The 14,318-nt window shown below is 42.8% G+C and overlaps 1 protein-coding gene across 1 annotated transcript; it reads right to left on the bottom strand.

Annotated features, from left to right (window-relative positions):
• Positions 1 to 249: 249 nt before the first annotated feature.
• LOC133898432 (ATP-dependent 6-phosphofructokinase 6-like) lies at positions 250 to 3,847 on the bottom strand. The gene is made up of 11 exons (XM_062339126.1): positions 3,432 to 3,847; positions 3,011 to 3,057; positions 2,871 to 2,910; positions 2,567 to 2,767; positions 2,067 to 2,279; positions 1,911 to 1,979; positions 1,688 to 1,817; positions 1,527 to 1,567; positions 1,205 to 1,429; positions 714 to 917; positions 250 to 632 (listed from the first exon to the last, which is right to left on the bottom strand). Exons 1-11 carry the CDS (start codon positions 3,636 to 3,638, stop codon positions 414 to 416), a joined length of 1,596 nt encoding a protein of 531 aa, XP_062195110.1. The 5' UTR covers positions 3,639 to 3,847; the 3' UTR covers positions 250 to 413.
• Positions 3,848 to 14,318: the final 10,471 nt, after the last annotated feature.

The following is a 14,318-nucleotide window of genomic DNA, read 5'->3' as shown; positions in this document are numbered from 1 at the left end:
CTCTCTGAAATTGAACATCTGATGTGCCCGTGTCATTTTGGCCCACGTCCAGTCCGGAACAGAAGATGTTTCTGGTTTGTTGAGGCGAGGGCTTGCTCCGACGTTCTGACCGTTCCATTACAGCGGTCCAAGTCCAAGTCTTAGAAGATATCGAGCAAAATGGGCATCATTCATGTAGATTACCGGACAGAATTATTCGAAGGAGGATTGCAGCGCCATTAACCCCTTCACGTACAAAATTGAGCTTACTACTACAATGAAGCATATTATTATGAAATGCTCACAGTAAATTAAATCCTACCGAAGTAGTCCCTCTACATGCCAGCACAAAAAGATAAAATAAAAAAAGAAGGTAATAAATATCTATAATTACATGCTCAATACTACTATATCCTTGCGTATTCTTGTCCCTCTCACACTGCTGCTGCCGACCCATTGCATTTGGATGAGTCCTTCACCGGCGAGCTCTCACTTTCCAGGAGCTGCGTGTTGTGCAGGTGATGGTCGTCGTCGTCATGCTTCATGTGCTCTACGTCCTCGTGGCTCAAGAAGCAGGGCTGGTTCGTCGAGCACAGCACCCTCGCCCACATCCGGTCAGTGATCACCACCTTGTTCTGCTTCTCGGTGATTCTCTGCAAAGGTTGTCGGAGTTTCAGGCTATCAGCATAAGGTGGCGTTCAGGAACTGAACTTAACTGAAGGCCCTAGACTTACATAGAATGGGATGTAAGCATGTCTGCCGTTGACCGGAGCAACGGTGAATCCAGTGTACCCTGCCATGGCGCCATGGAGGGAGCTGTGCGCCAGCAGGGAGCAGTAGACATTGTCAGATGCATTTGATCTGACAGCACGGATCATGTACGTGGGGTCGATGTACTTGAGAGTAATGGGGAAGTTGGGCTTCTTCTTGAAGTGATCCTGTTTGACAAAGAAATGTAATAATTCAGTAATGGAGTGAGATCGAGATACATTAATATTGTCACAGGCTTCCAGCTAATGATATGCACAAACGGAAAAGGACATACTGCTAATTATAGGATGACTGAGTATTACATTTTCACCGCAAAAAGAAATCGCTTTGATCAAGCCAATTGCAGTTCGAGCATTATCCATTTATGTTAATATACTTCAATGAGCTAAAAGGCAGAGAGCAATGTTTGTCCCCACATTGACAAGGAAATGAAGCTTTGGACCAGAAATCTGACCTTTATCTTCTGGGATAGCCAAAGGCCAACATCCAGAAGCAGCTTATTTCCAGAAGCATCTTGAGTGTCCACGAAATTCAAACTTTTCGCAATGAGATCCTGTCCAGCACCCTCAGCCACCACAATGACCATATGACCATTGTCCTTGAGCCGTCTCTCCATAAACTCTAGGAGTCCTCCCTTTCCTTCTAGATAGAATGGTGATTCTGGGATTAAGCAACAGTCCTAAGATAACAAGTAGGATGAAGTGGTTAGTCATTTGATTCAACATTTACCCTCTTGTTGATTAATGTAGTGAACTAACAGAATGATGAAAGCATACCACATCACGACTGGCTAGAGTAGCATACATTGCAATAAACCCTGCACCAGTAGAATTTAAAGTTCTTTAGTTACTCAAAATCACATTCCTGCAAAATATGCAGGAATAGGTTATCTTAGGACTGTTGCATACAAGATGTTGCAAGTCGGTGAAAAACATACCACTGTTACGACCCATTAGCTTCACGAGACCAATGCCATTCTCTGCACTCTCAGCCTCGACGTGAGCAGCATTAATGGCCCTCTGGGCCTCCTCCACGGCAGTGTCAAACCCAAATGACTTGTCAATTACCTGGTGTATAATTCAATATCAAAATTATAACCAGCCATAGCAAATGGATTGGTACTGTATACAAATGTAGGGGCACTAGAAAGAAGAAAGTACCGCGATGTCATTGTCTATGGTCTTTGGGACACCAACAACGGAACATTTGAGGGCCCGTCTGCGGACTTCCTGGAATCAAGTTTCAAAAATTTTGTGTCATGCAATGCATTCAGCATCTGATAAACAATTTCAGCACCATCGGTATGCCTATATTACCTCATAAATTACAGAAGCGCCTTTCTGAGTACCATCACCTCCAATAATATAAACCTGGTTAATACCACGGTCCTGAAGACAATCAACAATTTTGGCAGTGTCATGCCCTCCCCTTGAAGTTCCAAGGACAGTCCCGCCTCTCTTATGTATGTCATTCACCGACTTTGGTGTCAACGGAACAGTATTTTTAGAATAAAATCCCTTGTATCCACCCTACACATTGCACACTCATAATTAGTTCAGAAAACAAAACAAGAACGATAATGTTGATAAGTATTGTTTTCATATGATACTACATAACAACATCACGTGGCTAGGTGGCAAACGGAAATGATTGTTGTCACTATCAATTAGAAAACCATTTCTGAAATGGTTAAAGTTCTCTGATCTCAGATGATTTTTGAAACGGTTTAAATTAACTGGTAAACATTGTTAGCATCGTAGCAAAGCAGTAAGCTGCACCTAAGAACTCACAAGAAGAGCACTCTAAAACTCCTCACCTCTATGCCAACAACGCTGGTGACTCCATACATATCATACAACCCGCAAACAAGCTCGCGGATGACTGTGTTGAGCCCGGGGCAGAGCCCCCCACAGGTGACAATCGCCGCGTTCACCTCATCGGACTGAAAGTACACCCTCTGCCGTGGCCCGGCGCGCCGGAAGTGGGTGCCCCTCGCACTGGTCTTATGAACAACAATCTGCAACCAGATAGGGCACAAGGTTAGCCCAAGCAAATCACTCTGCAGCGATCATCTCATATTCACATTCTGTAAGAAGAACACGTTGTGGGAAGCAAGTCACCTTTTGTGTGACGGTGTCGTCTGTGTTGACAAAGTACTGCCTGAGACCACGGGGTGGGAAGAAAGGTCAGCTTTGGAACATCCGTGTCTGGATGGATATGAATCATTCAAATGGAATCCAGAAATGAGGAGAATTCTTACTTGACGACCGAATACGCCGGATTGTCTTGGAGGGGATTCGGGTATGTCTGCAAGTCAACAACACCAACAAAAATCAGTAATTATCGAGCATATCGCCCATAGAAAGTTAACTTCACATTTTGTTCTGGAGATTGATTTGCCCCTGCTTCAAACTTTTTGGGACCAACTAATCACTATTGCCATAAAATCGATCTGCAACAACTCAAAACCAAACTAAAGGAGACATTCCCTGAACCAAATATAGACCCAAATGACCAAAAAAAGAGCGGCAAAATCCCATCTTTACCAGGAAAACTCACAGAAAACGCACAGAAAAAAAGCCAAGGACTTTCCAGTCCACACCGAGAACTAGCCGTCAGGAAACCAACCGACCCCAACGTGAGACTGAAACACCAACAACCATGGGGGCTCTCGCACGCACCGGGAGCTCGGGCAGGTAGTCCGTGAGGTGCGGTACGTCCTCGAGCACGTATCCCGCGTCGCCGCCCACCAGCTTCTTCTTGACCGCCCACTTGCCCACCGGCGCCGGAGACGCCTTCGCGGCGGCGGCATAGGGGCCCTTCAGGTCAAGGAGCTTCTTCTTCTCCGGCGCTGCCACGGGCGCAGGAGCGACGCCGACGGCTTCCATGGCAGGGGGCCCGTCGGCTAACACAAAGCAAATATTCTTATCCGCCTTGTCCGCGATCGAGAACTCCAGTCGAATCGCGAGGCTAACTAAATCTTTCCGCGACTAATCTGAGGCTGTTCTTGGCGTCCTGGGAGGCCGCGGGAGCTTATATATCGGGTTGGGTTAGCGCCCTGCGCTACGCCGCCGTTATGCGTCGCGTTTGACGACGGTGACGGAGGAGGACGAAGGGGGAGAAGAGAAGGTTCGCCGGTTCGGAAGAGGGGCTGAGGTTTCCGTTTATTTACGGTTCTGCCTTTTCGTACTGGTTTGGAGCGTAAGAAATGCTCCGGCGTCAGATTGGCAATTGGAATATTCTCCAAGACATTAGTACGGAGCGCAAGTTTTTTTTTTCATTTTTTCAACTCTGCGGTTATAAATTTATCTTATTTTAAATAAGATTTAATCTTCAATACATAACTTTGATCACTATTTTTATTAGAATATATTTATAAATCTATTTAATTAGTGATATTATGGAACCATTTTTAAGATAAACCTATACATATAACTTTAAGGTTTTAAAACTAATTATTTTGAAAATTATTGTTGGTCAAAGTTTTAAAAATTTGATCATTTTTTTTAAATGGCATGTATTTATGACCCGTTAAAGTATATTATGTGAAAGATGATACGATATAACATATAATAACATTTATTGATTATGCCGATAATAAAAGTGCATATATTTTTTTAGAGTAATATAGGTGCATACATGGTAGACTTGAGAAAATACGGCATGGCTGGAACAAACATTTCTGGACTGGTTAATGAGCAACGAGCCCGAAATTAATCAGACTCGGCACTGATGGTTACTTTTATATTTAGTCAAACACGGTAAAATACTTTGGTGGTCTGCCCCAATTTCAACTTTTTCCAGTACAGGAGGCTACCTCGAACATAACAACCTCGAACTCGTTGGTCTCATACTGGTGTTTCTCTGGAGAGAAAAGAAAAAGAATATGAGAGGGTTGTTTTCATAATTAAATTGGAGATTTTTTAACTTTTTAATATTCTACCGAAGTGATAATTTCTCACTAAAAATAACAAATAGACTAATGACAAATTTGTCACTTTGCCAAATAGCAGAGTGCAAAAATCAAATGCTTTAGAGGAGATGGAGCTCCGAAAATGCTTAGGTCTGGTATGAAGGGTGAAGGCATATGCAAGTAGAGATCTCAGTGTGGTTTAGTCTAAGCTAAAGCTCACGCAAGGTTCATTGACTAGAAAGCATGAGATTACTTGGTACAAACTTTGACGAGCCTGCCAATAGAATGCGGTCATGTTTTTCTTTTGTTTCACTGGTTAGAAATGAAGCGGGTACTCGGCCTCTCATTATTCTCGCATAAGGTTTATTTTGGCAGAGTTTGAGATTTAATTTTTTAAAGCTGGTTATCTATAATTTTTGAAATTTTTGGAACCCGATCCGTACGCAGTTTGAGGTTTTTGTAAAACATGTTATTCTCATTTTAACTAAAAATAGATATTTAAATTATTTTATTATATCATATAAACTTTAAATTTTATCTGGGAGCTAAAGCACTACGAAATGCTCCATTTCGCAAACTAAAAATAGACTAAATTTTAAATCTAGTCTCGTCCATTTCGCAAACCATGGGCATAAATGGTACGACTGCTATATTGACTCACGTGCTCCCCCAATGGCGCAGGGTCTCCCGCAGCCGGACGCACACCCCGTAGCCCATCAAGTTGGCAAAATGGTCAGTACGGATTGTCGTGTCAAACAGAACGGCGTTGCCCGTAATTTTGTGAAAAAACCCCAGCTGCAATTTCCAGGTGAAATAGAATAGCCATGACATGACGTTTCACCTAGCATCAACAGTACTTTGGAGACGGTGCACGGGACTCAACTCATCGGAAAGGTTTCGGAGAAAATATTAAAAGCAGGAGAAAATATTAAAAGCAGATGATCACATGGACGCAAATTTTAACTTCCAGATTAGTAAAACTTTTAAGGAGTGGAAGAGATATTAGTTTCTAGTGCACGCGAAATTAGCAGCGGTGGTAAGACATAAAGATGCAAAACTCCGACCATTTCTTTTCGTCCTCACCTTTTTTCTCTCTGCATCTTCTTGTCCACACGTTGCTTGATATCGACCTCACCTTGTGGATCAGCCACTTTGCATGTACTTTTTGTTTTGAGGCTGCTATTGGCTGAGCAAATACTTAGGGCACCATAGTGTCTAAAAACGAGTTGGAAAAAAAAGTAATCTTAAGACCCTGTCTTATACATTATAAGAGGATATCTTAATGTTTATATTGCTATAGTCCATTTTTAGTATTGAGGTCATATCTCAAATGATAAAATATTATTTCTACATTCTTCGTCCACGGTATCACCTATCAACTACCATCAATTAAAGTCCTCGTAAATATTTTTTATTTTTGAGTAGGTTAGGGCACCTGGTCCTGCAGCTACTCCTTTGTCATGATGCCTCTTCCTTATCCAGCTAGAGGAAGGTATCCCCTTCATACGACATTCCTGCACCTGTGGATATTAGACTACAAAAATTACCCCTACCAAGTAACCTCAAGAAGAGGCGATGAAAGAAAAATGCAAAAAAAAAAAGAAACGCCGGAAGGACTGAAGGAAAATAAAAAAGCAAAGAAACTTTAAATTAATATAGTGGTCACAGTAAGACATACGTGCAAGTAGCTTTTGCTTGTAGGTCACTACAAATCATATCCACAAAATATGTCTTTTTGGTCCATAACTATTTATTAAGTCCATAGTCTCATGGTACTTATTCTTACGTTAAAATCAATCATTCCTACAAAGCCACAACAGAGACTTATCCTATCGATACGATGAGTAACTTCTTATCATATCATCAGTTGATCTTAGTAAATTTTATTGGCCAGTGGAAATTTTGTTAGCGTAAACAATAATTGTATAGCATGGTACGGTGAGAAGCGTACCGTCTAGCTGGACTGTGTGAACCTCAAGAAGTTGACATGCACTATATCAAACATACAAGACAAGCACTGGACGAAAGGTGTGACGAAATGAAGGTAGCATCATGCTTATATAGCCAAGAGAAGCATCATGATGTGCATGCACCGCCAGGAACAACATTACAAAAGATAAATAGTCAGTAAGTGACATGATATGAAAGAGCACTGGATATAGCAAATTAATGTGACATGAAGGAACACTAGATGCAGCAGATTCATCAGTACGCACTAGCTCGTGCAGCAGCTTCATCAATGTGCACTGACGTGAACACATGATTTTACTTTTAAAACTGAGTTGCATGATTTTACTTTTAAACTCCCCCAATTGGCATTCTCTTTATAAACAAAATATCTATTACAAATTTTCCCCTATGAGCAATAATCCTCCCCTATAAGCAAATCTTTCTTACAAAATATAACATATAGTCTAAATTCTCTCCCAATTAACATCAATGCCAAAATAAAATTATCGAAATGAATTATCCTCCAATTGATGTCAAATTGGTAAGAATTATGGAGGACTCGCAAAAAGAGAAATGTCCCAAAAATCTTTCGATTGTCAAAAGGAAATTCTCTCCAAAGCACATTAGCTCTATCCCACAAAAGAAATCATCAAAAGCTAGTGTAAGCCCATGTATAGTGTAAACTCCTCATGATCTGTGTATGTATAGTGTAAACTCCTCATGATATGTGCATTTCTTATAATTCGAGTTAAACCAAATACACTTATCCAATTATGAACTATGTGAGGAGAACAAGATGTATAATAGGTCAACGGAGTTCAAAAAGATGCCAAAAGAGATTTCAAAAAGATAGCAATTGAATGAAATACCAATTGAGATAGATGCAATTGACTCAAATCCAATTTGAAGACGAGTCAAGCATGAGTCCGAGATTAGGCACAAAACTGAACATAGCAAAATAGTTGACATTATAACGAATATCTTGTTTAGCATAAAGTGTCAACATCTCACAAGCATGCATGTTCAATAAGGCCAAACAAACCAGACTAAAACCTTAAGCAAAAGATTTTACGATTTTCATCAATATTGCATATAGGAGCAACTCAAGCATTTGATATGAATTCTTTTGCATATTTGGGATTGAATGAATCATAAACATAATTATAAAGTTCTCATAAAAATAGGCTACTTCAAATTTCTCATATTTGCAATAAAGAGGTTTTTAAGCACTTGCAATAAAAACGTATTTTCGCATGTTGTTTTCATGCTATGATGTTGAATGCATGAATTAAGAACAAGTTACCAATGAGAGGATATTGGATTGATGTAGTAGATCATTATTTACCCTTGCTTAGCTTTACTTTGATATGATCCTTCTTTATAATTTCAATTGAAGTTGAAGAAGACGATCTTCTTCATAAATACCAATTGAAATAGTGACCTTCTTCATGAAAATCTAATTAAAATGATCTTCTATTTATGAGAACCTTCACTGTGATTAACCCAAGCTTATAATGCATCTACATTACACCTAAAACTCATTTAAATATAATTTGGTAATCAAACATATTGGGTCCAAAAAGGTTAGTAAAATCCCACCATATAGAATAAATTTTTCAAAGGACGGTGCAAATGAAATAGATATTAATTGAAAACAAATGAAAATATTATACACCTTTTAGCCATTAAAAACACTTAAGTGAGGCTTACTCTATATGTTGGATCAAAGAAGATAAACATACTATAGATATTAACATTGGTGTCAAATAAGCATGATCATCACTTTCAAGATCCGACAAAAATATAATTTAGACAAAAATAACATATAAGACTTGAAGATACCAAATAAAAGACAAAATACCAACAATAATATCCAAATTATATCTAAGATCAAAAGATTAACAAATGAGCATTCATAAAGTTAAACAAATGAACTAAGTTAAAATTGAGCATATAGAGATATGAAGAAGTTCTAAACATGCTCAAAAACTTATCTCAAGTAAGTATATAAAGAAAGATACAACCATTGAGATAGCAAGCTTCCATAAACCTTAAAAGGAATGTTTCCTTGAAGGAACCAATATTCCTATCATATGAGGTAAATAAAATCTTTCACAAAGAGAGAAATCACTTTGAAGCAAATTTTAAACAAAGATGTTCAATAAGGATTACCACTTGTATTACTACCAATTGTAGGAAAACAATGGTATATGGAGATTTCACAAGTCGGTAATTGCAACAAGGCATAAATTAACTTTGTTTCAAGAAGCAGGTGAAGAAGGGATTTTAAAATTTAAGCATCATGCTTCAAAGCATTCTTCACAAAATCAACTATTACAAGTAAATATATAAAAATCATAGTTGATTTGATCCGAATGCGAGAAAGATTCAAATTAAAATCTTGAGATTAAAAGATCACTAGAGAAGTACCGAGAATCTCAAGTTTCAATTTAAGATAAAATGTGGACTAAATAATGGATTTTTGCAAAATTGAGTTTTATATGAGTTTGACATACCACATAAATACTAAATAAGCAATGATATCAATTCTAAGTGGTATTGCTTAAATATTCATACTTTATAGGTATTTAAGATACACAAAGCATAATACCCCCCATAATGTGATATTCTATTAATTTCTCTAAAAGAGCCAAAATAGAATTCAATAAGACGAATAAAATCAAATAAGGCTCTAAAACCACACAATCAACATATAAATGTGCAATGCATCCTACACATACTAGTTATATGACTTATATATATTAGTTAGCAAGAAAAGTTAGATGCACTAGAAATAAATTCATAGCACACTTAGCAAGCAAACAAGATATGTATGGATATAAAATATAGATATGACAAGATTACAATAAAGTCTAAACATGTTAGGATAAGCATAAACTCTAAAACAACCATAGACACATACAAAGAGCTAGAAACTTTTAGAATCTGGAATTCCCGGATACAACCTGTAACCTCTGAGTTCTGGAGCACTCGGATACTCCAACCTGACCTGAAACTTCCAAGTTCTAGAACTTTCCAGAAAATTATATAGACCAAAAATCTAACACAATAAACAAGAACATGAATTTAAGGTATTGTGATAGAATGTTACCTTCTTAGAATGATATTGGATAGATAATAATATATTTCCATATAACTCGACTCTTTAAACAATTAGATAGCTCTTCAAATAAATAGTCAAGTCTCCAATGCCAATTCTCATTGAGATCCTTAAGGACATTCATTTCACAAAGAGATTTAACACAAAATTTACTTGAAGAAATATTAGTCTTAAAGCACAAAACATAGGATGACCCCCTCTCTTAAATATGTGCATCCAAGTACTTGAATTACTTGTAACATACACATAGTTCATTCAAGAATCTAGAGGAGTTTACCGTATATTTTAAGTCAAGACACAAAATAAATTTACAAAGGAAATACTTGTGCCAAGAATGAACTTACAATCATGAGATCATATAGATTAAGTTCATATTCCATAGCCATTACCAAGTCCAAACCCTCTAGTATTTCTTTTACCTTCTATAGCTCACGAAGACACAAAAAGGTAAAATTCACAGGAAATTGTAACTAAAGATTTTAGCAATTATCATTCCTCTTTCAAATGTCTCCTTGACCATCATTAATGGAATGGTTTTTTTTTTATTCTTGATGAGCTATTGAACGAGGCATTTGTAGCGGAGGTTCAGTTTTAACTCTTTTTCTTCATCTCAATATACCTCCAACTTTCTGCGAATTTTGGAACTTTCGAATTTAGCCAGGAGAATGTCCGGTTTACAAAGACCGGAGCATCCTGATTCAATCAAGAATATCTAGATTATCCAAAAAGCTAAGATGCTTGGAGTTTTCATAAGCCTTGATATTTTTCTTAATGACTACTAATAGGTATTCATTGCCTGCATCATTCACAAGACTTTGCTCTAGTAGAGCACTATTAAACACACCACTTTATAATAGTTCAGACATTTAAGGAAAAATTACCTAGCCAACTTTGAGTGTTCACAATCACAAAAAGATTGTGAACGACTCATACCTACCTAAGGTTAAGGAGGCTACATATTTTAAAGTAGGTACTTGTTATCGAGATGTCATTGGTTATTTATGTTGGATTAATAATCTTTATACTTGGTGATCTTTTCACAAAGAAATACGATTTGAAAGAAAACTTGATATAAAATTTGCAATAAAATTCTTCTCAAGTGAGTCAAGTCTTCAATGCATCTCTAAGTATCTATTTAGCAAATTAAGTATTTTGTGGTACCCAAGCCATGTTGGATCCTTTAAGATTAGTCACGGGAAACTTAGGCACCCAAATGGCCCTTGCATTAGAATGAGGTGAATTAATTACCTTAGCAACACAAGTACCACTCTTAACCTTTCTAAGCAAATATTGATCCTTACTGAAAGAGTTAGGCTTAGAAATATTACCCTTGGAACAATTTTTACTAACAGGTCCCTTTGCCCAACAATTGTAGCAAAGTCGATTTTTTTGCTTCCACAAGATCTTTTGTTCCTCTTATCTTGCTTCTTATTTTTCTTGTTGCCGGTTTGCCTCTCACTTGATGACTTGCAAAATTCTTCCTTCATGTAAGGACATGATCAAATTTCATGCCCCTTCTCATTGCAACCATAACACTTCCTTTTGTTGATTCTTGATTTCCTTCTTAGAAGTGTTGCTTCATCATTAAATTTGCTAGGACAACTTGAGGCAAAGTGTTCTCCATTGGTGCACTTGAAGCACTTGACGTGAGCAAAATTCTTCTGATTTTATTCTTTCTTACACATCCTATGTCATACTTTCTTCAAAGGGTAATCTTTTATATGTTGGCCCTCTTTCTAGCACTTGAAGCAAGTGATGTGAGCCTTGATCTTCTTTTGATTTTACCCCTTGATCTTGACATTGTGGACTTGTTTGTCTTGTTGAAATTGACTCCAAGTCTACTTTTATTTCTTGAATACACTTTATCCTTAAGCTTATTACTTTTCCCTTTTGTCGGAGGATTAACACCTGTCGCAGGGATCCCGAGAGACCCCTTTTTAGAGATTCGGCTGGGGGGATGATCCTGAATAAGTTCGTCGGAGAAATAAATGGAAGTGGAAGTAAATGCAACGGCCGGTGGTGGGGGATGATCAACCTAGTGCAAAGGGAAGTAAATGCACTGGAGTTTAGACAGGTTCGGGCCGCACGGGGGCGTAATACCCTACTCCTGTATGGATGCAATAACTATCCTGAGGGGGATCCCTCAAGGATGTAGCTGGTTACAAGAATATTGTGTCTAACTAAGAGCTTAAAGCCCCTTGCTCTTGGGCAGGGACTACGGTTTTTGCTCTCGGTGCTTCTGTGCTCGATGCTTACGGTCTCTTCTTCGTTGGTTGCGGCACGGTCGACTGCTTGGGCTTGTTTTTTCTCTCTTTTTCTCCCTGTGTGCTGACCCTTTTATGCACTCGCCGGCCGCGACATACCCCGAATGGGAAGGAAGGGGCACAAGTTCCAAGACACCGCGACTGAGAAAGGCGTCATCATTTCCTGTGGGCGAAGTGACTGGGGCGGTCGAAAAACGCGGCGCGCGTCCGGTCACTTGTCACTGTGGATGCCCTGGCAACGGGCGCCGTTGAGAGGGCCCACCGAGCAGCCACAGAGCCACCCGGCGTGCCCGCCCTGTCTTGTTCCTCTGCCATGGCAGGGCGACAGGCGGAACGCCTTGATTCTGGCAACGTTATCCTGAGATACACGGATGATACGGGACGGGACCCGTGCAATTAATAGCCCCATGCCCCTCTGCCAAAGCATGGCAGGAACTGACGCTGCGGCTGGAGCAGTTGGATATGTCAGGCCACGCGCGCTCATTTAATGCGGCCTTAGACCTCTGACGGGCGGACACCTCATCTGTGGGCCCCTTGGGGGCCTCTCTGGGTCGTCGGGGAACCGAGTTCTTGGGGGTACCGTTCACCTCCCCGAGCACTCTCTCTCGGGAATGCCTATCTTTGTCTTCGGGGTACCGGGTGCTCGTGGGTACTGGTTACCTCCCCGAGGACTCTCTCCCGAGCATTCGCGCATGATCCTCCGGGGAACCGAGTGCTCGGGGGCTGCCACGAGCAACCCCGAGCACTCTCTCCCGAGCACTTTTGCATAGACCCTTCGGGGAACCGAGAGCCCAGGGGCTGCCACGCGCAGCCCCGAGCACTCGCTCCCGAGCCTTCTCACGCTGGCCCTCGGGGAACCGTGCGCTCGGGGACTGCTGCGCGCGGTCCCCGAGCATTCTCTCCCGGAACTTAGCTCTTCTGATCATCGGGGGACTAGGGTGCTCGGGGATGAGCGGGCACCTCCCCGAGCACTTTCTTCCCGGTACTTGGACTCTGCGGGTCATCGGGGAGCTGGGGTGCTCGGGGACCAGAGACTGTGGCCCCAAGCACCTTCTTCCGGAACTTAGATTTTCCTGATCCCGCAGGAGGGACCTCGCAGGATGGTGACACGTGGCGGATGGCTGGCCTGGCCTCGGGACTCAGGGACCCCCGATTCCTGATACACCGACAGTAGCCCCCGGCGGCCAAATGGCAGTATCGGGGAACTACGACCGCGTAAGTTTCATTTTTCGCTCTTTCTTGGGCGCTCTCCGCCCGAACTAAACTTCGGTTTTGACCTTCGCCTGCCTCCTGCAGGCCACCCACGGGCGCCGCTAAGGGCGAAGGAACGCCGGCGCTGGCGCCAGCGCCCGAGCCAAGCCAGCCGGCGGAGCCGAGGTAGGCAGACGCGGCAATGGCGGGGGAGCCAGCGGACGCGGCGGCCGAGGGGAGGACGGTGGAAGCGGCGGCTGAGGCGGGGACGCAGCCGTCGCCCGAACCCTCGGCGCCGGTGGAACCTACCCCGGGCATGCAGAGCCCGGGGCGGATGATGGCGGAAGCAGTGGCCTTGCCGGGGCCGGCGGATGCGGCGGCCGAGGCGGGAATGCGGCCATCGCCAGAGCGCCCGGCGCCGGCCGAACCTACCCCGGGCGTGCCGAGCCCGGGGCGGATGATCGTGTGGCTACCCTCGGGGACCCCGAACCACCCGGAGGCGGATCGCGGGGAAACCAGCGCTCCACCGGCGCCCGGCCGGCCTGCCGACCCCTTCCTGGCCGCGATCGAGGGCGTCCAGGTGGTGGTCGAGCTGCTGGGCGCGACGGTGGACGCGAAGGAGGGGCAGCTTGAAGCGGAGCGCGCCCAGCTGGATTTGGAGAGGGCGCAGCTTGCGAACGCCCGGGAGGCTGCGCGAGAGCAGAAGCTTTTGGAGGATACCCGCACGGAGGTACCGCGGGAGTGGGAGATTTTGAAGACCGCCCGTGCCGAAGCTGCGCGGGAGCGAGAAGACGCCACCCGCCTGGTTGAGGCGTCGCGGCAGCAGGCTACCGAGGCCCTTGCCAGGGAGGCGCAGGCGCAGGAACGGGAGAAGGCGGTCGCGGGCCGCGAGAAGGCGGTGGAGGACCTCCGGGCTGAGCTAACCCGTCGAGAGGGCGAGGCTGATCGGACGCGCGCCAGCCTCCAACGTTGGAAAGATGAGCTCCAGAGAGTTGACAGAGATGTCCGACGGTGGGAGGAGGACGTCTCCATCCGGGAGGTCGACAACGAGATCACGGCGGCGGAGCTGGGCGCCCGGGAAGACTCGCTAACCCGCTGGGAGGGGGAGGTTGCCGCGGCGGCGGCGGCC

Source organism: Phragmites australis, chromosome 2, assembly GCF_958298935.1.
Source record: "Phragmites australis chromosome 2, lpPhrAust1.1, whole genome shotgun sequence".
In the NCBI taxonomy this organism is placed as follows: domain Eukaryota; kingdom Viridiplantae; phylum Streptophyta; class Magnoliopsida; order Poales; family Poaceae; genus Phragmites; species Phragmites australis.
Note: the sequence above shows the minus strand (reverse complement) of the source record. Positions and strands in the feature narration are given on the sequence as shown.